This window comes from Emys orbicularis, chromosome 25 (assembly GCF_028017835.1).
Source record: "Emys orbicularis isolate rEmyOrb1 chromosome 25, rEmyOrb1.hap1, whole genome shotgun sequence".
NCBI lineage: Eukaryota > Metazoa > Chordata > Testudines > Emydidae > Emys > Emys orbicularis.
This window is the reverse complement of record NC_088707.1, coordinates 14,499,900-14,523,915: the sequence shown is the minus strand read 5'-3', so window position 1 is coordinate 14,523,915 and position 24,016 is coordinate 14,499,900. Positions and strand designations below refer to the sequence as shown.

Genomic DNA, 24,016 nt, shown 5'->3' with positions numbered 1-24,016 from the left:
GTCAGTGGGGGGGTGGGTGTCTCAGTTTGACTCATGATGCACCAGCGACTCACCACAGCCACCAGCTAGGGCTGCCAACTTTCTGATTGCAGAAAACCAAACACCCTTGCCCTGCCCCTTCCCCGAGGCCCCGCCTCTTCCCTGAGGCCCCGGCCTGCCCTCCCCCTCCTTCCGTTGCTCGCTCTCCCCCACCCTCGCTCACTTACTCCTTTTTACTGGGCTGGGGCAGGGGGTTGGGGTGTGTGGGGGGGTGGGCTCTGGGGTAGGGCCAGGGGTTTGGGGTGCAGAGAAGGGGGCTCTGGGCTGAGGGGTTCGGAGTGTGGGAAGGGTTGCAGGGTCTGGGAGGGAGTTTGGGTGCAGGAGGGGGCTGAGGGCTGGGGCAGGGAGATGGGGTGCAGGAGGGGGTACCGGCTCCAGGAGGCACTCACCTCATACAGCTCCCAGAAGCGGCTGGCATGTATGTCCCTGTGGCCCCTAGGTGCAGGGGTGGCCAGGGAGGGTCCACACGCTCCCTCACGTGCAGGTGCTGCTGCCCCTGCAACTCTCATTGGCCACAGTTCCTGGCCAATGGGATCTGCAGAGCCGGCACTCAGGGCAGGGGCAGCGTATGGAGCCTCCCTGGCCACCCCTGTACCCCGGAGCCACAGGGACATACCAGCTGCTTCCGGAAGCCGGGCAGAGCCAGGGCAGGCAGGGAGCCTGCCTTAGCCCCGCTGGGCCTCTGACTGGACTTTCAACGGCTCAGTGAGCGGTGCTGACTGGAGCTGGCAGGGTCCCTGTTCGACCGGGCGTTCCGGTCGAAAACTGGACACCTGGCAACCCTAGCCACCAGCACCCTGTGCAGGAACTGGCCCTGGAATAGGGAGGAGACTAGGGCACAATCTGTCTCGTGGTGATCCCACGCCAGAGGGCAGGGCAGGCTGTGAGCTGCCGCCCATACTAGCCCCACCGGCCCTGGCCCAGACCTCACGAGACCAGAAGCCACCGCGGGCTCCAGGGCAGCGTCTGGCCTGCACTGGGCTGGGAAATGGTATCAATGGGGCCGCAGACTCACTTCACTGCCCCACTGCCTGCCCCCCAGCCTGGGCTCACGCAGGGAGCTGGCAATGCAAATGCAAGCGGCTCTCCCAGGGAGATCCTGCCCACTGGGCTGGCAGGGGGCAAGCAAGTCTGCTGAGGTTTTGGAACAAGATGAGGACTAGCCCCCAATCCTGGGCCTCACCACCTCCTGCAAACCTAGCAGCGGGTGCAGGGAGCAGCCCTGAACCTGTGGCCAGCCGGGGTCACTGAGCCCCTGGCACTCCTGGCAGCACTAGCAGCCTCTGGGCCCGTCCCCCGGAGTGGAGGGCAGGCGCCAGCAGGGACCGGCCCAGAGGAAGCACTTTGCTGCTGGCTGCGCAGAGCTTGCCGCTCCCTGGCCTCGCTGAGTCTTGCAGGGGCTTGTAGGCCGGGAGCAGGGACTCAGCCTTGCCGGAGAGGGAGGGAGACGGCCCCTGACTGACAGGCCCTGGCACCCGCCCCAGCCGGCAGCTGCGGGAGGCTGGCCAAGGCAGAGCCAGGGCCTGTGCCCTGCGCAGGGAGCAGCACTAGGCAACCCCCACAGCCGTTGGTCGCCCCCGCCCGCCGCCTGACTCAAGCCGCAGTGGGGGAAGCAGCTGCTGCCAGGTTCCCCTGCTACTGGACATGGCCCAGAACTGAGTGGGGCTGGGAAACCCTCCTCCCCCGCCAGGAGTGGGGTGGAAAGGGGAAGCTCGTTTGCTTTTTGGAGCTGGCCAGCAGCCGGGGGGCTGGCTGCCCCACAGATCCAAACGGTGTAGGGTCCACCCCATTTTCCAGCGGGGGTAACTGAGGCGGGGGACTGACTCACATGTGGCCTTATAAGGATTTGACGGATTTGACACTAGGGGCTGCTCGGAGCACTGGAGTCCCCACAGCAGGTGCTTCCCCACCGTCCCACCCGGTGACTGCCTCCCCCCCCCCGCAATCCTCTGCAGCATTTCCACAGCGAGGGGCCGGGGCTGGCAGGATGGGGGACGCCCTGCAGCGGCAGGCCAGAGCCAAGGGGGCGGGGGGCTCCCCATTGTCCAGGCAGTGGGGCTCTCATGCTAGAGCGGTCCAGCCCGGTTTCGGATGGGGCGAGAAGGGGGGTGGGTGTGGGCGGGGACAGCTCTAACTTCTCGAACTTGGGGGAGGCTGAGGACGTAGCTCTTCCCCACGGGACCCCATGCAGACGCTGGGCTCCCTCCCCCCATCCCCCGCGGGGCTCTGTCCCCCACTGGAAAAAGGGGCTCAACGGCCCAAGCACCAGGCGCAGGTGGTGGCTTGCAGGGAGCCTGCCTGCCAGGCTGGCGCTGCCCCCTGCACTGTGGGGCCGAGGAGGGCACAGCAAGGGCATTGCCATTCCAGCCACCCACTCCCCAGACGGTGCCGCTCGGGTGCCAGGCCGCAGCGCTGCCAGCCATGACAGCTGTTTCCCTCCTCTGCCCGCCACCCCACCCCCTGCATCTGCTCCAGCCCTGGCTCGGGGGGGGGGGGGGGGAGGAGCCTCCATGCCCCTTCCAGCCCTGAGCCTCTGCTGAGGCTGCCAGCCCTGGGCAGCTGTCGAACAGTTCGCCCAGAGGAACTGGGACCGAGCCCCCCCGCACACTCAGGGAACAAGTGCTGGACCTTCCCAGGCTGGGCCAGGGCCGGGGCCAGCAGCCCAGCCCCCTGGCAGGGAAAGGCACCCAGGCGGGGGCATCAGGCTCCAGGGAGGGGCCGGGCCGAGCCGCCCTGCTGGCTCCCAGGAGGATACTGAGCGAGCGCAGGGAGCTGGGCAGGGCGCATGGTAAATGGCTCCGCACTAAAGGGGAGGAGGCCGAGGGGCCCTGCCCTGGCCCTGGGGGCACAGAGACCGACCTGCACTGAATGTGCTGTTCTATGGCACAGCTCTTACAGTTCCACCCCCGCCTCGGACCATCCATGGCCAGTGTGACAGTGGGCAGGGGCTGTAGGCCAGCATCCAGCGCCCCTCGCAGACCCCAGCATCAAGGGCACGTCCTCACAGGACACCCCAGAGTCTACATCCAGCCCCTCCCGTGGGACAGCACCCCCAGCCATCAGCCAGGGCAGCGCAGCCACGAGCAAGGAGGTACCCCCCACCCCCCCTGCATGCTGTAGCCCTGGGTTCTCCTCAGAGGTCCCCGGGGCGTTTCCGAAGGACTGAGGGCTGGCTCTGCAGCCTCCACGGCCTGTGCACAAAACAAACATTTCACTCTCTGGAACCACAGCGACACCTCCCCCCACCACCTGGCCATCAGCGGGACCAGGATCTCACATGCCACGCACAGACCTCTGCCTCTCATGTGACCACAGGAACTGGCAGCTGTAGAAGGCTGTTATCTTCATGTGGAGAGACACAGCCAGCGGCTGGTACTCTCCCGTTCCAGGCTCTGGAGGGGAGTGTGTTCTAGGACCTGCAGCCCCCCTGCCCTGCTACCCCAGCTTCTGCCACTGACCCCTCCCCTGCTGTTATCCCCACCAGCTCCTGCCTGTCCCTCCCCCATCCTTCCCGCCAGCTCCTGCCCATGTCTCCCCAATCCCATCGCAACCCACCCTGGCTCCTGCCCCCCGACTCTTATCCCCCTGCCCTGTCCCCTCTCCTCACCCCACTCCCTTTGAGTCAAGCTGCTTCTGCCTTCTCCTCCACGTTGCCTGGGCCCAGCAGGGGAGCTCTGAGCGCACTGGAGGGGCAAGCGCCCTGCTCTGTTCCGGGCTCAGGGCCACAGCGATCCCCAGCAGCTGGGACCAGCAATTCCCAGGAAAGTCCAGCTCAGCCCCTGCTGAGGTCACATGGGGAGTGCAGTGACTCAAACCCAGGTCTCCTAGGCTAGCCCCCGAACCACTGCCCCACCGGCTCTCTCTGGAGCATGCTCAGTGCAGACAGAACCTGCGGAGACTTTAGCTGCCAAACTAACAAGTCTCTACTGAGCATGTGCGAAGTGCAACTTTTCAGAGGCTTCTAACTTGGCCGAATGGGTAAATTTTCGTGGGAGAAGCCAAGGTGCACATCTGGCACCAGGTGACTCCTGCCAAGTTCCAAGTACCTGCTCCAAAGCACCGGGGCGCAAGAGCTTCTCAACCACAGCTATAAGAATTTGTTTTTTTAACATGGGCAAAACATATTGTCCCCTAATCTCGTCCTCCCAAATGGCTGAACCATTTCAACAGAAACGGAGGCAGCCACAGCCAGGAAGGGAAACGTCGGTCACAGCCTGGCAAAGTGAAAAGCAATTGAGAACGAGGGCTTCTGCGAGAACGCATGAGGCAGCTGACACTGCAAGGGGTGCTTCCCGATGACCTGTGCCCACGGCCCTTAGCCAGCTCCCACCACCCTTTACATGTCTTTATCCTCACAACACGGCCGGGGGGGGGGCGGGGGGAGGGCAGTGCCATTACCCCACTGTACAGGGGAGGGAGGGACAGAGAGACCGGCGCTGAGAGGCCGTGCTCCCCCTGAACTCAACGGGAGTTAGGCACCTAAATACCTGTGAGGATCTGGGCCTAGGTGATGTACCAGGTCACATGGGGAGTGCAGTGACTCAAACCCAGGTCTCCTAGGCTAGCCCCCAAACCACTGCCCCACCGGCTCTCTCTATGGTGAACGGCCTCTTGCAGGCTGGCTGTTGTGCTTCATGTTCGCTGCACCATCCACCCTACGACTAACGACATGAGCAGACAGCAGAAAAGCTGTTTTTCTTTAATGGGGCGTTTCATCTGCTGCCACTGTCGTGGTGCAGGTCACCTGAGCGTGCGAGTGGGGAGAGACAGAGGAGCCTGCTGGCAGGTCTCACATGAGAGTCCCCCTGTCCTCCCGCAAGTGAAATGGCGTCTCAGAGGTGAACATGCTTGGGCCAGACCCAGGCTGGGGTCCCCCCGACCGAGCTGACGGCTCCGAGCTTGCTGAGTAAGTGCTGAATCCGATCTCTCCTTGCCACACTTCTGGACTGGTTTGTCCTTCAGAGGAGCTGTCCCTGGCACCTGGGGGACAGCCCGTCGCTCCCCCAGCGAGCGCTGCCTGGATTGTTCTCCTTCCCAGCTCCTGGGAAGGGAACCACTTCCGTTACCCATTGCGGGTCTGCTGGGTGCTGAGTCCCGATGGCTGAGCTGCAAGCTCCAGCCAGGCAGCGCGTTCCTGGGGTTTCCGCTCAGTGCTGCCCGTTCAGACAGAGAACAATCCCCTTTTCCTGCGCTGGAAACGCCGCAGCAGCCACTGGACGAGGAAGGGCCAGGCGAGGAGGAACAGCAGGGTGCGAGCAGAGACCTCCAGTGGCCAGCGGGACGGCTTCTGCAGAGAGGAACAAGCACAGGGCAGTGGGGAGGGGTTAGCGACCCTGAGGGCTCCTGGGTGCTGTGCTGTTCACAGATGCTGGGCCCAGGGGCTCAGAGAGGGGCCCCTGCTGCTGCTGCACTTTGGTTCTCGGCTCTATTAGCGTCTCTAGCTCAGTAACCCCCAGACCCCCTCCCCAAGAGACAGCGTCACCATCTCCCTTTGGGAGAGCCTGAGACGCAGCGTTAGGGCCCAAGTTTTCGGCGTATTGTCACCGTAGTTGCTAGCAAGCGTCTCACACGACTCCCTCCGGAGGGGGGGGCGCATGGGGGGGGAAATCACCCCATCTCACAGAGGCAAACCACGGCAGATACCAAGGGCAGGACTGAAGGCCCCTTGCTCATCCAGGGCTGTCACTCACTAGGAGGAAGGGGCCCAGCCAGGGTTCGGACCCCAACAGAGACTCACCCCAGACCACACGTGGAGCCTGTGGCCAAGCGGGGAAGAGACGCCTGGTTTCCTGAGTCCCGGACCGCTGCTTTGCCGCCCAGCTGGGGACCTGCCTTTAGACACCCGGGCCTCGTTTGCTGAAGTGGCCAGTGCCCTGGGCAGCAGCTGAATGCAGGAGAACCCCACTAGCCCCCGGGTCTGGGGTCAGCGCAGAGCATGGCTGGGCTGAACCCGCGGTGGCTTTGGGCGGACGAGGGTCTGGCTCCCAGACTCTGCTCTGCCAGCTGCTGGGGCTGGTCGACTCGCCACTCCAGGCTGCACAAGCCCAGTAGGCAGCTGCAAGCTAAGCCTAAGTGTCTCTCCCCACTTCTTCCTCCTGGAGTCCTTGTCCTTCTCCCTGCCCAGGGACAGAACCTCCCAGGCCCTTCCTCCCCCGCTGCCCCGCTCCCCCGAGCCAGCTGGGGCAGCTCCCCAGGATCCGGCTGTAATCCAGCCGTGGCGAGGGGGGCCCAGCCGCACTGCACGTGTGACTGGGAGATGAAGGATCTGCCGGGAAACCGGGGCAGCAGCTCGCAGCTGGGCCTGCAGCGCAACGCGTCTTGGAGCACAGCCGTACCTGTGGACCCAGCGGGTGGCGAGGGCCAGACCCAGACTCGTGCCCCTGAAAGACAGAAAGAGGCTCGGCTCAGCGCCACGTGGGCTGGCGGGTAACGGCGCCGGCTCCTTGGTAACGGGGCTGGTGCGAGAGGCTGGGAAGCTGGGCCCAGTGATGGGAGCCCAGCCTCACCCATTTACTGCTATGTAGAAACACCACTGCCACGTTCACTGCACACACCCTCCATGGGCATAATGGCATCCGCCCCCCCCCCCCCAGTCTAGGGCAACGTCTCCTTGCTCTGCACCCCGGGGCTCCCACACCAGCACAGCGCCCTTCCGCTGTCCCTTTCCCGACGCCCCGCCCCGCGAGAAGGGACTTGCTGGGTCACCCCGTGAGTCAGCGTCAGAGCGGCGCTAAACCCCCACCGGCAGCGCCATGCGCATCCTAGGCTCCATCCAGCCTAGCCCCGAGCCTCCCAGCCACTGGCCAGAGCAGAGCCCGGCTCTACCTGGAGCTCACCTTGCTGCTGTGAGGCCCTGGGGTCTGATAGTGACCATCTGCCCCCCGCCCCTGATTTTAACCAAGGGTGTGTGTGCGCATGGGGGTGTCCGGCCTGGAACGCCCCCTTGTGGCCACGCCATGGTGAGGGGCACGTACCTGCGCGGTGCTCAGCCTTTCCAGGTGGCTCAGCCTCTTCAAGACGCTCCGCATGTTGTCCTGCAGGGCGCGGACGGTGCCAAGCAGCTGCACATCCAGCTCCGGCCGGAGCCCTGCGCTCGCTGCGTCTCCCTGGTCAGCATCAGGACAGCCCCTGGCTCCGCACGCTCCCAGGGCAGCCGGCAGCTCTGTGGGGCAGGACGGACAGACAAGGATGCCAGAGGGACAGATCAGGGAGGACAAGGCGTCGGCCTAGACGGCTGCCCCAGAGTTTGTAATCGAGGGACGCTGCAGGCCCAGGCCAGTTACAGCCCAGGTGGGTGCGGCTCGGTGGTGCGAGGCTGGGGCTAACCCCAGCAGGTACAAGCCTCTTCCCCTGGGGGATTCTGGGGTGGCCGGGCAGTGACCTTCGGCTGGGAGGACGTGCTCAGCTGGAACCCACTCAGATGGGGGACGGTGGCACAGCTCTGTCCAATCCCCAGCCCATGGTTCGGCTATTGGGGCCAGAGCACCCCTGCCCCCCGGCAGACTGGCGAGACTCCCAGGCTGGGGGAAGCAGATGTTCCCCCGGGCAGGAGAAGCATCAGGAAGGGCTGGGTAAGCACCACCTCAGCGCTAACTCCAGCAGGGGGCAGCACATAGCAGGAGCCATCCGACGTGTTAGTGAGTGCAGCTGGCCGCCGGCTATGAGCAAAGTACGCCAGGGACCCAGGTGCCTCGACTCATTGGCACGTTGCTTGCTCCCAGCATCCGGGCCATTGGTGCTGGATGGCCTGCTGCCCGCTCCACCGGGGAACTGCCCTGCAGACCTCACCCTGGTGGGTCACGGTGGGTGTCAGCCCAAGCCTACAGAGAGGCATCCTGGTGGCCTGCGTGACACAAACGGGTGGGTCTCCAGGCTGTGAAGTCTGCTGGGTAGTGGGGGGGTCTCAGTCCATGGGGCCAGGTGTCTGTACCACACCACCAAGCGGCCCCTTGTGGCAGTCTGGCTGGGGAACAAGCTCGCGCCGGGCTGTTCCCTGGGGTGGCAGGCGGCTGCAGGGGAGGGGATGGCCCTGCCTCTGTGGGGAAACCCAAGACATCAGGCCCCTGGGCTCTCAGGCCCCTGGAGAGCAGGAAGGCTGGGCCCGCTACAGCCAAGCCCTGTGCTCAGCGCACGAACTCAGGGCCTGTCTGACGGCAAACGCTGCGAACAGGCCACCCCTCCCAAGCTGAGCCAGCCCAGCAATGCAGGCTCAGCCAAGCATGGACCCAGAGCCCCAGGACTCATGTCTTCAGAAGGGCTCAGCTCCCCTTCAGGTGCCCAAACAAACTGGCCAGGGCGTCAGCAGAGCCCGAGACAATAGAGCATTTCCCCCCCACCCCGCCCCGCCCCGGAGAGCAATGGGAGCGCGTCGGTGCTTTGCTGTGTGTGAACAGGCGGGCAATGCTCATCCGGAGTCAGCGACACGTCTCTTGCTGCGCGGACCCCAAGCTAAACTGCCGGCCGCCCAGGCCCCTCACCCTGCTCCCAGCCAGGCCCAGGCCCAGCGTCTCAGGGCTAGGGGAGAAGAGCAGAGATCTGGCTCGGCAGCCTGGCCAATGCCTGAACCCACCGCCCTGCAATCCCCGAGGAGAGGCAGCTGCACTGAGCCAACCGCCCCCGTCTGACCGAGCGCTGGCACGGAGCCCCCAGCGCCGGCACGGAGCCCCCAGCGCCATGACCTAGTGTCGCTGTCTGGGCCCCAGGGTGTGCTGTGGGTGCGGGTGGGGTGTGCCTCCAATGGACACTGCTAGCTCGAGGCACAGCGTGGCTGTAACGAGGCACAGAGAGATCACGTGGCTCGCCCGAGGTCACCCGGTGAGTCTGAGAACCCAGGAGTTCTGACTCCCAGCCCTGTGGTCTGTCCTGCTCCTCAGGTTGCACTGTATCCCTCCGTGCTGCAGGCCCCCCAGGCCCGGAGCACTGGGGCGGGATGCAGAGAGGGCTTTGCAAAGAGCGCAGACCAGCGCCCCTGGTTCCGGCTGGCAGCCCCGGGCCCTACCAGCTAACGCAGACTGGAGCCGCACCTCACAGCAGCACTCGGGAGCAGAGAGCAGCTCCTGCCACGGAGGCACCAGGCTGGGAAAGGAGCAGGCCAAGCCCAGGGGCCGCTCTGCACCCACTCAGCCCCAGGGTGGCCTTATGCCGAGAGCTGTTACAAATTAACCTGTCAAGGCCAAGCAATCTGGGATGGGGCTGACGGAACGTGAACGGAGGAGATAAGCTGGATTCTGCTTCGAGAGGGCAGGATGCCAGTGCCCGCCTTCCACGTCTGCGGCACGGCGCTGGCAGGGACTCGCCCCCTCTAGAGGCGAGTGGGGCAGACGCGTGACAAAGCACAGACAGGATCGCACGTGGCCTTGCCGTGGGGCGTCGCCTTCCTCCTCAGCCCGGTGCTGGGCTGCTTTACCCAGCCCTCGCTGGAGGGGGCGGCTCTGGGGGCACATGAGCAGCGAGGGTATGTAGCCATGGGAACAGCGCCCCAAGGGAGGTGGAGGATTCTCCCTGTCAGGACTGGACGGGGAACCCCTGGGGAGCCTCAGGCTTGTGCCATGGGGCACCCTGGAGCCTGGGGGGCTTGTTGAGAGAGGACGGATTTGTCCACATGTCCATGGCCAACATCGGCCCATTCCCACCGCTGAGCCCAGGCTGTCCCCTGCCGCCCCGAGGAGCTGCGCCTTGGGGGTGCTTGGGGCGCGTCAGGCTGAGCGGCGAGGGGAGGGGAAGAAGGGTCCTGTGGGGAGGGCACATGGTTGTGTGCCAGCAGCCTGGGCACAAGTTCTCTTCTCCGTGCCTCAGTTTCCCCTGTGTAAGAGGGATGATGACACTGACCCGGCTCACAGAGGCGCTGCCAGCCGTAACCCATTAATGTCCAAGAGTGCTGGGCGGGCGCAGTAATTACGACATGGCATTGCCTGCATGCAGATGGCCCTGGCCACTTGAGCTGCCCTGAACCAGACACCTCCTGCGGGGCTGGGCGGCCAGAAGACAAAGGCAGCAGCTTCCCGCACTCAATGTGCTCAGAAGAGACCTGCCAAGACGCTCCTCAGGAACCGTTCCTCAGCGAGGAGAGTCACAGCCCATGGGCCCAGTCTCAGTCCTGGGCACAACTCACACACAGCCGGCCACCTGCCCGACAGGCCTCCTGAGAGCACTTGCAATATGTGCCCGGGCTCCCGTTGCACATGCTGCCCCACTGCCTGGGGGGTGCAAACCCCGAACTGCGTGTGCAGAGGGCAGAGGCATCAGACCTGCCCAGCTGGCGTTTCCACAGGACTGGGCTGGTCATGTGACAGCGGCCTCCTGAAACGTGACCCACAGAGCGCAGTGGGAATCACGCTCGTGGGCTGAGTCTAGTCAGGGCCTGCCTGAGGGGCAGCCACAAGCCAAATGCCTCGGGAAGAGGCGGCTGGGCACAGCCAGGGCACAGACACTAGCCCCAGCTCTCAGGGAAGCAGGGGGGGTACTCAGCGCCTCGTGGGATGGGGCCATTAAAGAGACTGAACTGGGCCAGCATGTGCCTGAGCTCTGCCCTGGCAGGACCTCCTGGGGAGGTGGGGGGGCTTTGGTCTCCGTGGCCCATTTGGTCCCTGGTGGCTCTGCCCACATGGCGTCAGCATGTGCGACACACCCCGTCCCTCAGACCCACCAACTCTTCAGCAGAGGACACGGCGCAGCCAGGGCTGGGCTGGAATCGACCTGGCGACCGGCTCTCTAGCTCCTCACCAACTGCCTGGCTCAGCTGCTCCCAGGGGGCTGGGACAATGTGCACGGGGGGGGGGGGGGGGGGGCTGAGAGTCATTGAACCAAACTGTAAACCCTGCATATGGTGGAAACCACATCAGACCAGGGGGTGCAGCAGCCCCCCCCGTTCCAGCACCTGTGGCTGTTCCCCTCCTGCAGACCCAGCAGTCACCCGGCAGGTGCTCAGCCCAAGGGCTCCTTGGCCCCAGCATCTGCTTCCCTGACTCAGTGTCTTTCCCTTCCCTGCTGCGTATCAGCACAGCCAGAGCTCACCCCCCCGCCCGCCACTGCGGCATGGAGCTGAACTACCAGCAAAGCCAGAGACAGGCCTGCACGCCCCGCCCCACCTCCACCCAGCTCCCAGGCCTCAGGCCCCACCCAGCACCCCACTACCAGCAAACCCAGAGACAGGCCTGCATGCCCGGCCCCACCTCCACCCAGCTCCCAGGCCTCAGGCCCCACCCAGCACCCCACTACCAGCAAACCCAGAGACAGGCCTGCATGCCCTGCCCCACCTCCACCCAGCTCCCAGGCCTCAGGCCTCACCCAGCACCCCACTACCAGCAAACCCAGAGACAGGCCTGCACGCCCGGCCCCACCTCCACCCGGCTCCCAGGCCCCACCCAGCACCCCACTACCAGCAAACCCAGAGACAGGCCTGCACGCCCCACCTCCACCCAGCTCTCAGGCCCCACCCAGCACCCCACTACCAGCAAACCCAGAGACAGGCCTGCACGCCCGGCCCCACCTCCACCCGGCTCCCAGGCCCCACCCAGCACCCCACTACCAGCAAACCCAGAGACAGGCCTGCACGCCCCACCTCCACCCAGCTCTCAGGCCCCACCCAGCACCCCACTACCAGCAAACCCAGAGACAGGCCTGCACGCCCCACCTCCACCCAGCTCCCAGGCCTCAGGCCCCACCCAGCACCCCACTACCAGCAAACCCAGAGACAGGCCTGCACGCCCGGCCCCACCTCCACCCGGCTCCCAGGCCCCACCCAGCACCCCACTACCAGCAAACCCAGAGACAGGCCTGGCCCCACCTCCACCCAGCTCCCAGGCTTCAGGCCCCACCCAGCACCCCACTACCAGCAAACCCAGAGACAGACCTGGCCCCACCTCCACCTAGCTCTGAGGCCCCTGGCTCTGCCCCACCCCACCCAGCACAGGGCTGGTGCCACACCCACCTCTCTCTGTGCTCAGGGGCCTGGGGTCATCGCTGCTCCGCCCGACTAGTCCACCGCCTTCGCTCAGCTCTCCCTCCCCGCAGCTTTCCGGTGCTTGGGCCAGGGACTCACGCCCAACATCGGCTCGCAGGCTGGCTATGTGAGGACTGCTTAGGGAAAGGCTCTGCCCGGCCACGCGCTGACCAGCCTGCGTGAGGGGAAAGGGCAGCAAGAGTTGCAGTGAGACCCACGAGTGCCAGGGGAACGCAGCATCCAGCCTGTAGGGTGCAGGGAGAGGCCAGCTAGGGAATCAGGGCTTGGTTCCATGTCCAGACCCGCTGCATGTCCTGGGATGAGCCGCTCCCCTGCTCTGTGCCCCTTCCCCACATCACACACAACAGCCACCTGCAAATAATTTGCCTTTCTGCCACCCTGCAAATGAGGGTCTCCAAGGGCTTTGATTAAACCTGGCAGGAGACAGGTGTCATCACGTGCATTTTACAGACAAAAGATGTGACTCAGCCACTGCAGCAAAGCTAGGAACAGATCCAGGGGTACCAGCCCAGGCTTCCCCCCACTAAACACAAGACTTTCACTGGCATTTTATACCCCCAAAGGACCACTAATCCTACACAGAACATCTCACAGCGGGATAGCCTGGGCTATACCTGACAGTCTGTGAGCTCCCCGCCCCAGCCCTGGGGTAACCCCTGAATTATCCTGCTGCCCGAGGACTGGGCTAGAAGCAACCAGCAAAAGCCTGAGCAAACATGGCATGGGGTGCAGTGGGTCCCTTGGCCAATCCGCAGCACAGAGAACCACCCATGAACACCTGGGGTGAGAGACACTGAGTTTTGATTTGCATAATTCCCACAGCCACGCCTCCTCCTAGTACAACTAACTGAAACCAGACCAAGCTCCACCCACGGAGCCATTCCCCTCCCCTCTCCATGGAGCCAGCAGTGGCAGCTCTGGGGGGTCCGAGAGCAATACTGATGAAGGAGCTTCCACTAGTTGCTGTTGGTGGGAGCACATGGGCTGGGACTCTCCTCCCACTGCCTCCAAGCACGGTGCAGGGTCCCGAGGGGTCCTTCCCTCCCTGATCCCACACACGTGACGGGAGCGGGGGGCTCATGCTCTGCAGCGAGCGAGGCCCCCGCCCGGTGCACACGGAGGGGGGCACAGCTGCGATCAGGGCTCTGACTGAGCAACTCATCGTCTCCTCGGGTTGGGAGGTTCAGCATTGCGCAGGATTCCCTGGGGACGGCCGGAGAACAGGGTTCCAGTGCAGGTGCCCAGAGGGCAGCAAGGGATACTGGGTTCACCAGGCAGGGGTAGGGGCCCGAAGGGAAGTCTGACCCCTGCTGAGCAGAGGCAGGTTAGGACAGGGTGCTGCAGACCCAGGCCTGGCACAGGAAATCGGGGCACCGTGCTCAGTGGAGTGGGGGAATGGCTGTGTGGAAGGAGGGACGAGCTCTTGGCACAGGGCCACGAAGGTGTCTGGAGCCAGGCCCCACGTTGGCTCGCTCCATGAGCGGCGTTACCTGACCAGGCTCTATCTGCTCCAGGGTGTCGCTGTAGACTTCACTTTCCGAGTCACTGGTCACTTGGCTGCTCTCAAGGGCTTCGTCAGCCCGGCCCGGCCCGCCGCCTGGAACGGGAGACGCACGGCTCAGCGGGGTGGGGGAATGCCCACGGCTCGGGTGGGGGACATGGGCGGCTTGGCGGGGGGACACACATGGCTCTGGGGGGGGGACGCGGGCGGCTCGGCAGGGGTGGGGGACACATACGGCTCGGGGGGACGCGGGCGGCTCGGGGGGACGTGGGCAGCTCGGCAGGGGTGGGGGGGGGCACTCTCTGGCCGGGCACCAGGAGAGCAGGGGGCTCATCGCAGCAGTACAGGATGTTGAGCAGAAGGATTTTCAGTCTAATCAGTGTCCTTTGTGACCCAGAGCCACAGGCTGGGGCAGTCACTGGAAGGCCAAAGAGCCATGCACAGGAAGCAAAGCCCAGCAGGTGCACCTCGGAGGTTTGATCCTTCCCCGAGTGCCGCTCATCTGGGATCTCACCGCCCCTGGCTCACACAAAGCCCTGGAGCTCACCTCATTGCACATCACTCTCACTGTACAGATGGGGAACTGGGAGGAGAAGGGATGTGCCCAAGGCCATGGAGTCAGTAGCAGAGCCAGGAGTCCAGGCTCTCAATCATGGCCCTGCTGTGCCCACTACATAACACTCTCCCCAGGACACAGCGCAGGGCCCTGGCCACCTCAGACACTAATGAGGAGGACAAATGACAAGACTGCCATGGCCCCCGACCTGGCACTCTGGTGGGGGTGAGACCTCCTGTGAAGCTTCCTGGATGGGAGAAAGCGCCACTGAATGTGACTCGCAGCCAAGAGAAGCCCCACGTCCTGGGAGTTACAAGAGCCACACACGGCCCACATGCCCCACCACGGACTAACCACACACCGGAATCCTGCAGCCAAAACAATCATCCTGGCCGAGAATGCAGCCAGCCACCACCCGACCCCTGCCAACCCCCACCCCGCCCTGGGGTGCAGGCCCTGCCCCTGGGCCAGCCACCACCCGACCCCTGCCCACTTCCACCCCGCCCTGGGGTGCAGGCCCTGCCCCTGGGCCAGCCACCACTGACCCCTGCCCACTTCCACCCTGCCCTGGGGTGCAGGCCCTGCCCCTGGGCCAGCCACCACCCGACCCCTGCCCACTTCCACCCCACCCTGGGGTGCAGGCCCTGACCCTGTGCCAGCCACCACCCGACCCCTGCCCACTTCCACCCTGCCCTGGGGTGGAGGCCCTGCGCCTGTGCCAACCCCCACCCCGCCCTGGGGTGCAGGCCCTGTGCCCTTGCCAGATAGGACACTGGGTTTGTTCTCCTCACAGTAAGGAGACCTGAGGAGTGATATAACCCATTCCCGCCCCCTTCGCCTTGGGGAGGGGATTGCTAAAGGGGCCTCTCCCGCCTGCGGCTGAGCATGCGCTGGGCCACCCACCTCCACACTGACACGGGAAGCCCTCGGAGCAGCCTCCCTCCATTTCCCTATGGGGGCGCTACTGACAGCGCTTCCCCCATCCTGACTGCTTCCCACACTGCACAGGAAGGACCAGACCCCTCTCCGCTGCGGCCCGGGGGGAGCTGCTCCGCTGGCTAGTTACCCTCGCTGCTAAAAACCCGGTTTCTGTTCGGACTTTACTTAGCTTCAGCATCTGGCCCCTGGATCTTGTTAGGCCTTTGTCTGCCCTCAATTACCAAATATTCGTGCCCCTGTAGGTATTTACAGGCCATCATCAAACTGTCTCTCTGTTAAGCTAACTCCAGAGCTCCATGAGTCCATCTCTGGGAGGGCTGGAGTGTCACAGGGCCACGCATGGGTGTGTGGGGAGGAGGTGAGTGTCTTTCCTCTGGGATCTCAGACATGGGGCAGATCCCAGCCTGGCCCGGGTGATTCCAGCTCTATGTGGGTGGCAGACAGGAGGCCTTGGCATGAGGGAGCCTGCGGCACTGGGCAAGGTGACCCCACAGGATGGGCTCCGGGCAGGAGCCAAGCAAACACCGGCTGGCTGCCCTGCTGTGCCCTAGATCCCCCACTTCCAGCAAGCCACGAGGGGCAGCGCCAGTGAGAGTCGCTTGAGCCAGGATGGCAGCTCTCCCGACAGGAGCAGTGTGCAGCAGGCCTGGCCCAGCAGACACCCTGTCTAGGCTGTCCGTAGCCCTGGAGGAGCTGCTTGGCCATGAGGGCCTTGGTCCCAGCTTTGGCCAGCGATTCGACCCTTGGTTACAGCCATGGTGGGATGCAGCATGCACGGGGTTAACACTAGGGCCCTGGGCTCTGCGGAAGTGGCTCACAGAGGTTGCTAGTGGTACCAATGTGCTCACACTAGGAGTGCGGGCCCCGTTCCTCCAAGGGGTGCAGAGTCCCCGGGGCCCAGAAAGCGAGTGGCTTACGGGGCTCCCCTGGATCTGTCCTGCATCCCCACCAGTTACGGCAAACAGAGCGACAGACCAGGCAGCGAACTCCCCCTGCACGGCTATTCTCTCCCCAGAGGAGCCCTGCTTTGCTCAGGAGGTCACATTGCTGTGCCGGGGGCTAGGAACTGAACACAGCAAATGCCCCCGAGACGTGAGAACACAGGCTGGGTCTTGCTGCCTGGTGACGGGTAATAACCGTCCTATTCTCACAGTGCCAGAGCAGACTGCGAGGCGCTCTCCCCTAGCTGTGCCCGCTCCTGCAGGGCTCACCAGAGGGAAGCTTGTCTGTGCCTCCCATCTGCTGGCACAGGGGTGGGGGCACTGATGCAGGGGGAGGGGTTGGTATCACATAGCTGCTTCCCTGACCAGAAGCTGCACTCTGCTGTCCATAGGGACGTCCGTTCACAAAGTGCCTCTCTTCCACTCCTTAACGGGCGGGACGCTGTCGGCTGAAGAGTCCCGTGGTCAGACACGCGTTGCTCTACTTCAGCTCCGCAGCTCAGGTGATTGACAGGGAGCGAGTCTATGAAGCCAACTCACCTCACGCTGCATGGCCGAGGGCTTCAAACGGGGTTAGTGATGGGGGTGGGGGAGGAAGGCCACTTTGAGACACCAAGGAGAGGTCTGAGTTCAGCCAGCAGGTTTCCAGCACGGTCTGGAATCGGGCCTGTTTAACATGCCTTGAGTAGAGCATCCTTGAGTCAGCAGCTGCTTTACGACCCTGGAACCAGGCTCTTCGGTCAACTCCTTGCGTGGCTCCGTTTGGCCAAGGGAAATCACGGGAGGCAGTTTCGCCTTGTTTGTCGTCAGACTGTGATCCCTCACTCTGACCTCCCATAGAGCACAGGTCAGACCTCTGCCCCAGAACAAGCCCTGGAGCAGAGCTGTTGGAAAAACAGCCAACCTTGATTTAAAGAGTGCCACTGAGGGACCCGGGGTAAGTTGTACCAGTGCTTCATTGCCCTCGCTGGTAAGAATTCACACCCTATTTCCAGATCTGAATTTGTCTGGCTTCCACTTCCAGCCACGGGATCATGTTACACCTGTCTCTGCTAAACTGCAGAGCCCATGATTAAATCATCTGCTCCCCATGTAGGTACTAGACTGCGATCAAGTCACCCCGTAACCTTCTCTTTGTTAAGATCAAGGAGCTTAATCTAGTTGATCACTGTCAGGCAGGTTTTCTAATCCTTTAATCACTCTTGTGGCTCTTCTCTGAACCCTCGTCAATTTGACTATAACATGGTTCAAAAAAGAACTAGATAAATGCATGGAACATCAGAATGGCCAGACTGGGTCAGACCAAAGGTCCATCTAGCCCAGTATCCTGTCTGCCGACAGTGGCCAATGCCAGGTGCCCCAGAGGGAATGAACAGAAGAGAATCATCCATTCCCTGTTGCCCCTTCCCAGCTTCTGGCAAACAGAGGCTAAGGACACCATCCCTGCCCATCCTGGCTAATAGCCATTGATGGACCTATCCTCCATGAACTTATCTAGTTCTTTCTTGAACCCTGTTATAGTCTTGGCCTTCACAAAATCCTCTGGCAAAAAGTTCCACGGGTTGACTGTGTGTTGTGTGAAGAAACCTGAACCTTTTCCAATTCCAATATATCTTTTTTGAGATGGGGCAACCAGATCTGCACACTGTATTCAAGATGTGGGCATACCATGAATTTATATAGAAGCAACATGATATTTTCTGTGCTATTATCTATCAATTTCTTAATGATTCCCAACATTCAACCTGTGGAACTCTTTTCCAGAGGATGTTGTGAAGGGCAAGACTATAACAGGGTTCAAGAAAGAACTAGATAAGTTCATGGAGGATAGGTCCATCAATGGCTATTAGCCAGGATGGGCAGGGATGGTGTCTCTAGCTCAGGGGTCTCAAACTCAAATGACCACGAGGACCACATGAGGGCTAGTTCATTGGCCCGAGGGCCGAATCACTGACACACACCCCCTCGCTGCCCCTGGCCCTGCCCCCACTCCACCCCTTCCATGAGGCCCCGCCTCTTCCCACCCCTTCCCTGCCCCCATTCCAACCCCTCCCCTGAAGTCCCCACCCCAGAGGGGGCACGAGGGGTGTGACGGGGGCTCAGGACAGGGAGTTGAGGTGCAGCAGGGGGTTGGGGTGCAGGCAGGGGGCTTGGGGTGCAGAAGGGGTGTGGGATGCAGCAGGGGGCTCAGGGCAGGGAGTTGGGGTGCAACAGTGGGTTGGGGTTCAGGCAAGGGCTCAGAGCAGGGAGTTGGGGTACAGAAGGGGTGTGAGGTACAGCAGGGGGCTCAGGGCAGGGGATTGGGGTGCAGGCAGGGGGCTTAGGGCAAGGGGTTGGGGTGCAGGAGGGGTGTGGGATGCAGCAGGAGGCTCAGGGCAGGGGATTGGGGTGCAGGCAGGGGGCTCAGGGCAACGGGTTGGGGTGCAGGAGGGGTGTGGGATGCAGCAGGGGGCTCAGGGCAGGAGGTTGGGGTACAGGAGGGGTGTGGGATGCAGCAGGGGGCTCAGGGCAGGGGATTGGGGTGCAGGCAGGGGGCTCAGGGCAAGGGGTTGGGGTGCAGGAGGGGTGTGGGATGCAGCAGGGGGCTCAGGGCGGGGGTTGGGGTTTGGGGTGCAGGCAGGGGGCTCAGGGCAGGGAGTTGGGGGGCAGGGTGCAGGAGGGCTTCGGGCTCCGGGATGGCAGCAGCGCACGGCCAGGGCAGGCCCCCGGCCCCGCCCCGCTTTGGGAAGTAGCTGGAACCATGTCCCTGCGGCCCCTGGGGGAGGGGGACGCAGGGCTCCGCACGTTGCTTGCCACTCCTCCAGGTACCTCCCCCGAAGCTCCCATTGGCCGCAGTTCCCCGTTCCCGGCCAATGGGAGCTGCGGGGGGGCGTGCCTGGAAGCCAGGGCAACACACAGACTGAGCCCTCTGCTTCCCCCCTCCCCCCCCGCCTCGGCCGCAGGGACATGATGCCAGCCGGCATGGGGCTCAAGGGGGGCAATCCCGCGGGTGTAGTTTGCCCACTCCTGGCCTGGAGGTAGGCCGGGGTGGGCGCCAGCTGCTCGGCGGGCCGCAGGAAATAGCCCCGCGGGCCGCGTGTTTGAGACCCTTGCTCTAACCTCTGTTTGCCATGGGTGACGGGATGGATCACTTGATGATTCCCTGTTCTGTTCATTCCCACTGGGGCACCTGGCATTGGCCAGTGTCGGTAGACAGGATACTGGGCTAGATGGACCTTTGGTCTGACCCAGTCTGGCCATTCTGATGTTCTTATAGCAGTTCTATAGAATTCAAACAGGAAACCCTACCAATGGTGGCAACCCTACCAAACACCAGCATTTTGAACTGAGCTCATCCATTTTAAACCTAGAGCTGCAATAGGACAAACTTTCAGATTAGTTTTTACAAATCTTCATCCTGATTTAAATCAATGACTAAAAACAAACCAAGTGATTTAAATCAGGAGTTAAGCAGCCGCCTCCTCTCACTCTGTATGAAGCCTGAGTCAACAGCTTCCCCATAGGTCTCGAATTAACAACGTTGTCCCATCCATAGTCAGAGGCCACGTGTGCAGGTTTACGGGGGCGGGGCGCGCCATGCTGTCGCGAATGAAGACCCCCTGAGATGGGCAATGGCTGGTAGCTTCGGCTCTGTGTTTCCGTTTTGGAGACAACAGAGCACGTTTCTATCACCCACAGGTTCCAACGAGGATCCAGCACTGACATGAGGCCAAGACCACGGAGTTCCCCTAGATACAGGCCCTCCTGCTGCAGGGTCTAAGCCAGTCACGCAGTGCCACAGATGCCGACTCCGTGGGTGCTCCAGGGCTGTTCTTCAGCGGGAACCCCCCACTGCCCCGCCAAGCCCGGCTCGCAGTTCCCAGGCCAGCCCCATAGCAGGACTCGTTTTCAACGCTGCTCTCCTGCTGCTCCCTGGGGAACCTACCCCTCATGATTTCACGGCTCAACCAGCAAGGCGAAGCACTGGCGGCAGCCAAACGAACACTTATCAGCGCTTCCAGGGCAGGGACATGCTCCAAGTGCAAAGGGCAGATCTCTGCTCAGATACCTGCTCCACCAGCAGCCATGGCCAGAGCCACCGTCTGCGTGGCAGAGCAGGAGTTTGCCCTCAGACCAAAGCAGCTGGTGGCAGCTCGAGTGACCCGGATATGAACGCTCCCGGCGAGGAAGCAAGCGCAAGCTGATGTTTTAAAGGTCAGAGGGGCTGTCTCCATTAACACTGGGCTCCCAGATTTAACCACACAACCCCAGCTAGGCTGTCAGTCACGCTGTGCAGCTGGGCAGTCAGTGTCCTGCCCTGGGGGGCGGGGCACAGGAAGGAGGGCGGAGCCTAGTCAGAACACCATTGCATCCCTGCAGCCCAGCCTGGCCCTCCTCCCACTCTGTAGAGGAGGGTCTGAGCCTCTCACATACAGTCACTGTCTCAGGAACATGGAGATAAACTGGGCGCAAGTTTTAGTCAGGAGCAAGCCCAGGGCCAGCCCCTCCAGGTCCCTGTAATCTCATTCCCCACTCCCCCCCTTCACAGCAGTGGGGTGGCGAGGGGCTCGGCCTCTGCTGCACAAACCCACGTCGGGCAATGCCAGCTTGCTGGATGCAGCTGGGCCGAGGCCGCACTGCCCTCGAGGGCACGCCATCTGGGAGTCCAGGTTGACAGGAAGAGGAAGGGCCAGATCAGTGCCTGCGATGGATGGCCAGGGAGCCGGAAGGGACGGGTCGTTTCTCTTATGGGCTAGGGCATGCGGGAACCAGCAGAAGGAAGTATAATTTCATGGATGGGGAAACTGAGGCACAGAGAGGTGAAGCCGCTTGTCCAAGACCTTGCAGCAAGGAAGTGGCAGAGCCGAGACTAGAACCCAGGAGTCCTGACTCCCAGGCTGCTGCTCTACCCATTTCAGCCCAGCCCAGCCACCCTCCCAATGCCCCAGGCTTACCAGCCTTCTTCTTGAAGAAGGACTCGGGGGGCCGGGGCATGTCGTGTATCACCTCATAGAGAGGTTCGAAGAACCCAAACACGTCCTCAGACATCTCACCCGCCGGGATCGTGTCAATGACCTGCAGAGAACCAACAGCTCGTATGTAGCCAAGTCGGAAGATGGAGAATCCCGCACTGAGGCAATGGTCGTTAAAACCCTGGGCCAGAGCGCAGTGTCTGGGAAAGGGAGGGACCGACATTGCTGCCTATGGCAAGCGGGCTCCGAAAGCTTCCCCCCCCCAGCTCTGCCAGGGCACCTCTGCTCTTCCCAGCCTGGGGCCCTTCCTCAGCACTGCCAGCGCCCTGCCCTCCCCACCTTCTGACGACTCTGAATCCAGGCCCTCCTCAGCCAGAGCCCCTCAGCTGTGCCAGTGGGTACCACGTGGCCTGCACTCCACCAGGGACGATGCCGAGGGCACTGCTTCCAGGGTGTCCCAAGGCACATGGGGAGCGAGTGAAGCAGCCCCAGGAGCTGCACGCAGCAGGGAAACAAGGAGCTCTGTACCTTCTGGGCTATCTTCTTCATCTCCGAGATATACGCTGCCATGGCCTCCTCTTTGGACATCTTCCCCAGCCTGTTCCATGCGTCCCTGCCAACCAGAAGGTCTCATGACTGATGCCCCACGAACAAGGCTGCACTGCAGGCCACAGCACTCATGCCAAGCAGTTACAGTTTCAGCCTTACCACTTATACCGGCCGATGGGATCCCAGAATCCAGGCCGGGGGATCTCACAGCTGCCCACTGTCGCCTGCTTGTAGTAGCTGTAGAACCGCAGCATCACCTCGTAGGGGGGGCGGTAGGACCCTAGAACACACGTAAAGCCATCAGAGCAGAAGCAGAAGGACTGCGACCACTTCCCCACCAGGGCCACTCAGGGCCGGTTACAGGCATCCTGACGCTGTGAGCCAGTAGGTGGCGCTCTGCCCACTAGACCAGCACTCACCCCTACTGCTGGAGCTCTGCCCTTCAGAGAGGCATGGCGCTGAGGTGACCATTTGGTCATTGAAGGACCCATGAGTCAGGGCGGTAACCACAATCCTGGCTCAATTCCCACTCAATTACATTCTGCTTCCCAAAAATACCCCTGCAGTTTTAGCTGGAAAGTTCAAAGGATGCGTAGTGTTGCTGTGCACCGTTAAAAAGCGGCTGCGTTCCACCCCAGAGGTAGCTGTGTTTCAGTGGCGAGTGAAACTGTGTTTGTGTTTTGGGGCGGGAAGCCCCATATACCATCAGGTGCTATTAATACAGGGAGAGAAACAACGAGGGCAGCCGCCAGGTACAAAAGGCTGCACAAAGCGGATCTCCTTTCTCCTCTTAAGTGTAAGCTGAAATGTCACATGGCCTAAAGCATCAGAGCCAAGATTTTCCAGCATGGGGGTGGGGTGGCCCAAAGACAAGTACATAAATAAATGCTGGGTCTTCACAGCTGCTAAGCACATGCAGCTCCTTACTGAAGTCTATGGGAAGTGCAAGTGCTCGGCACCTCTGGAGATCAGGCCCATAGGAACTGCCAGAACAGAACAGATTAAAGGCCCATCCACTCCGGTATCCTGCCTCCAGGAGCAGCCAATGCAGCATGCTCCAGGAAAAGGAGTCCCTCTGCTCCATGTATGCACCTAACTGTACAATACCCTACAAAGGAGAGTTTCCTTCCTGACCGCCCACCGGTGATGAGTGTGTGGCCTGAAGCATGAGAATTAACAACCTTTTGTTCTTATCCTCCCTGGTGTAATTGCCAGTGGAATTCTGATTTGCCAGGACAGGACACCAAAGCACGGCTACAGTCAGAAACCTGACTGTGAAGTGGCACCTTGTCAACGTCACACAGTTTAACTGATAGAAACCCATTTTTTCCACCCTTTTACTAGAGCCAGCGCTGCAGAACCAGGCTATTTGGGAATTAAGCTGTGTTCTCCAAGTGCTAGCTAGCATCCGCCCCAGCACCGCAGGGTCTGAGCACAGAAACGCTACAAGCTGAGCTTGCGTGTGTGCTTACAGCAAGTGGGAAGTGCTGGCTGAGAGTCCTGGGGACTGATACACGCCGGGCAGCAGCAGCACAGTGCCCTTCACTCAGCCTGCCTCTGCCCTGCTCTGGGGAGCCAGCTCTAGTGGCAGGAGATGGAGAGTTCAGTGGCCTTCCAGTCCTCGGCCTCTCTACTAAGACTGCCAACGAGAGGACCAGTCCATGCCCATGGTGAGGGTGTTTTGTGATGTGACACATGGTGGAGGATGAGACAGTCCATTAGTTCCCATCTAGTCTGTCTCCTGGGGGCCGGAACAGGCCTGTCCATACTGGACACTTAGGCTTTGTCCAGTTCCAAGTGACCAAGCTTCAGCCTCGCCTACATGGAAACTCATCCCAACATCCAGCCAGCAAAGCCCGCGCTAGGCCGTCTGCAGTGCATGCTGGACTCACCGTTCTTAGGCAGGCCCTGAATGACTCTGACAGCGGCCTGGAATTGTTCCTGGTAGTCCGTCTCCGTGGGCTCCATCCCCATCCAGTCACGGGACCTGAGAGAGAAGCACAACCCCACCATGTTAGCCGGGGGGGCCTGTCAGAGGCACTCCCAGCTGTGGCAGAGCCACTGAGCCGGATAGGGGCCTTCCCCAGCGCTCTGGGGCTCGGGCATGTGGGCCAGGACTTCGTACTGGTCTGTGAGTTTGCCCTGGGGTCACAGCCCTGCCAGGCAGGAACCTCTCGATTCACCAATGCCCCGCCTGCCCTCAGCCCCGTCCAGCAGGGACCCTCCGGGGCGACAGGGCAGCTGGGTCTCCTCCGCCCGCAGGAGCTGCTCTGTACCGGGCATACCAGGCTTGGGAGGCGCTGGCCCGGAGCAGGAGTTGCCGGGTGGATCCACAGCCCTGTCCTGAGTGCCCAGCTCCTACCCCGAGCGCTCCCGCACCAGACTGGACCCAGGGCCCAACCACCTCGCCCCGCAGTGCCCTACTCTAGGGTGCCCTCCCTAGTGCCCCCGGCATGGACCCTGCTGCCCCCTGCCCGGATCCCCCCATGGCCCCCAGCCCAGATTCCCCTCAGCCTAGCCCAGCCCTGGACCCCCTTAGCTCGGACCCCAGATCCCCCCCAGCCCTGGACCCCCTTA

General features: G+C 62.4%; 1 protein-coding gene across 1 annotated transcript; it reads right to left on the bottom strand.

Moving 5' to 3' along the window:
• Nucleotides 1-4,723: 4,723 nt before the first annotated feature.
• ACBD4 (acyl-CoA binding domain containing 4) lies at nt 4,724-23,452 on the bottom strand. Its single transcript, XM_065422744.1, has 9 exons — nt 23,332-23,452; nt 21,599-21,719; nt 21,419-21,503; nt 20,873-20,993; nt 13,492-13,598; nt 11,969-12,155; nt 7,014-7,201; nt 6,375-6,419; nt 4,724-5,326 (listed from the first exon to the last, which is right to left on the bottom strand). Exons 1-9 carry the CDS (start codon nt 23,450-23,452, stop codon nt 5,201-5,203), a joined length of 1,101 nt encoding a protein of 366 aa, XP_065278816.1. The 3' UTR covers nt 4,724-5,200.
• Nucleotides 23,453-24,016: the final 564 nt, after the last annotated feature.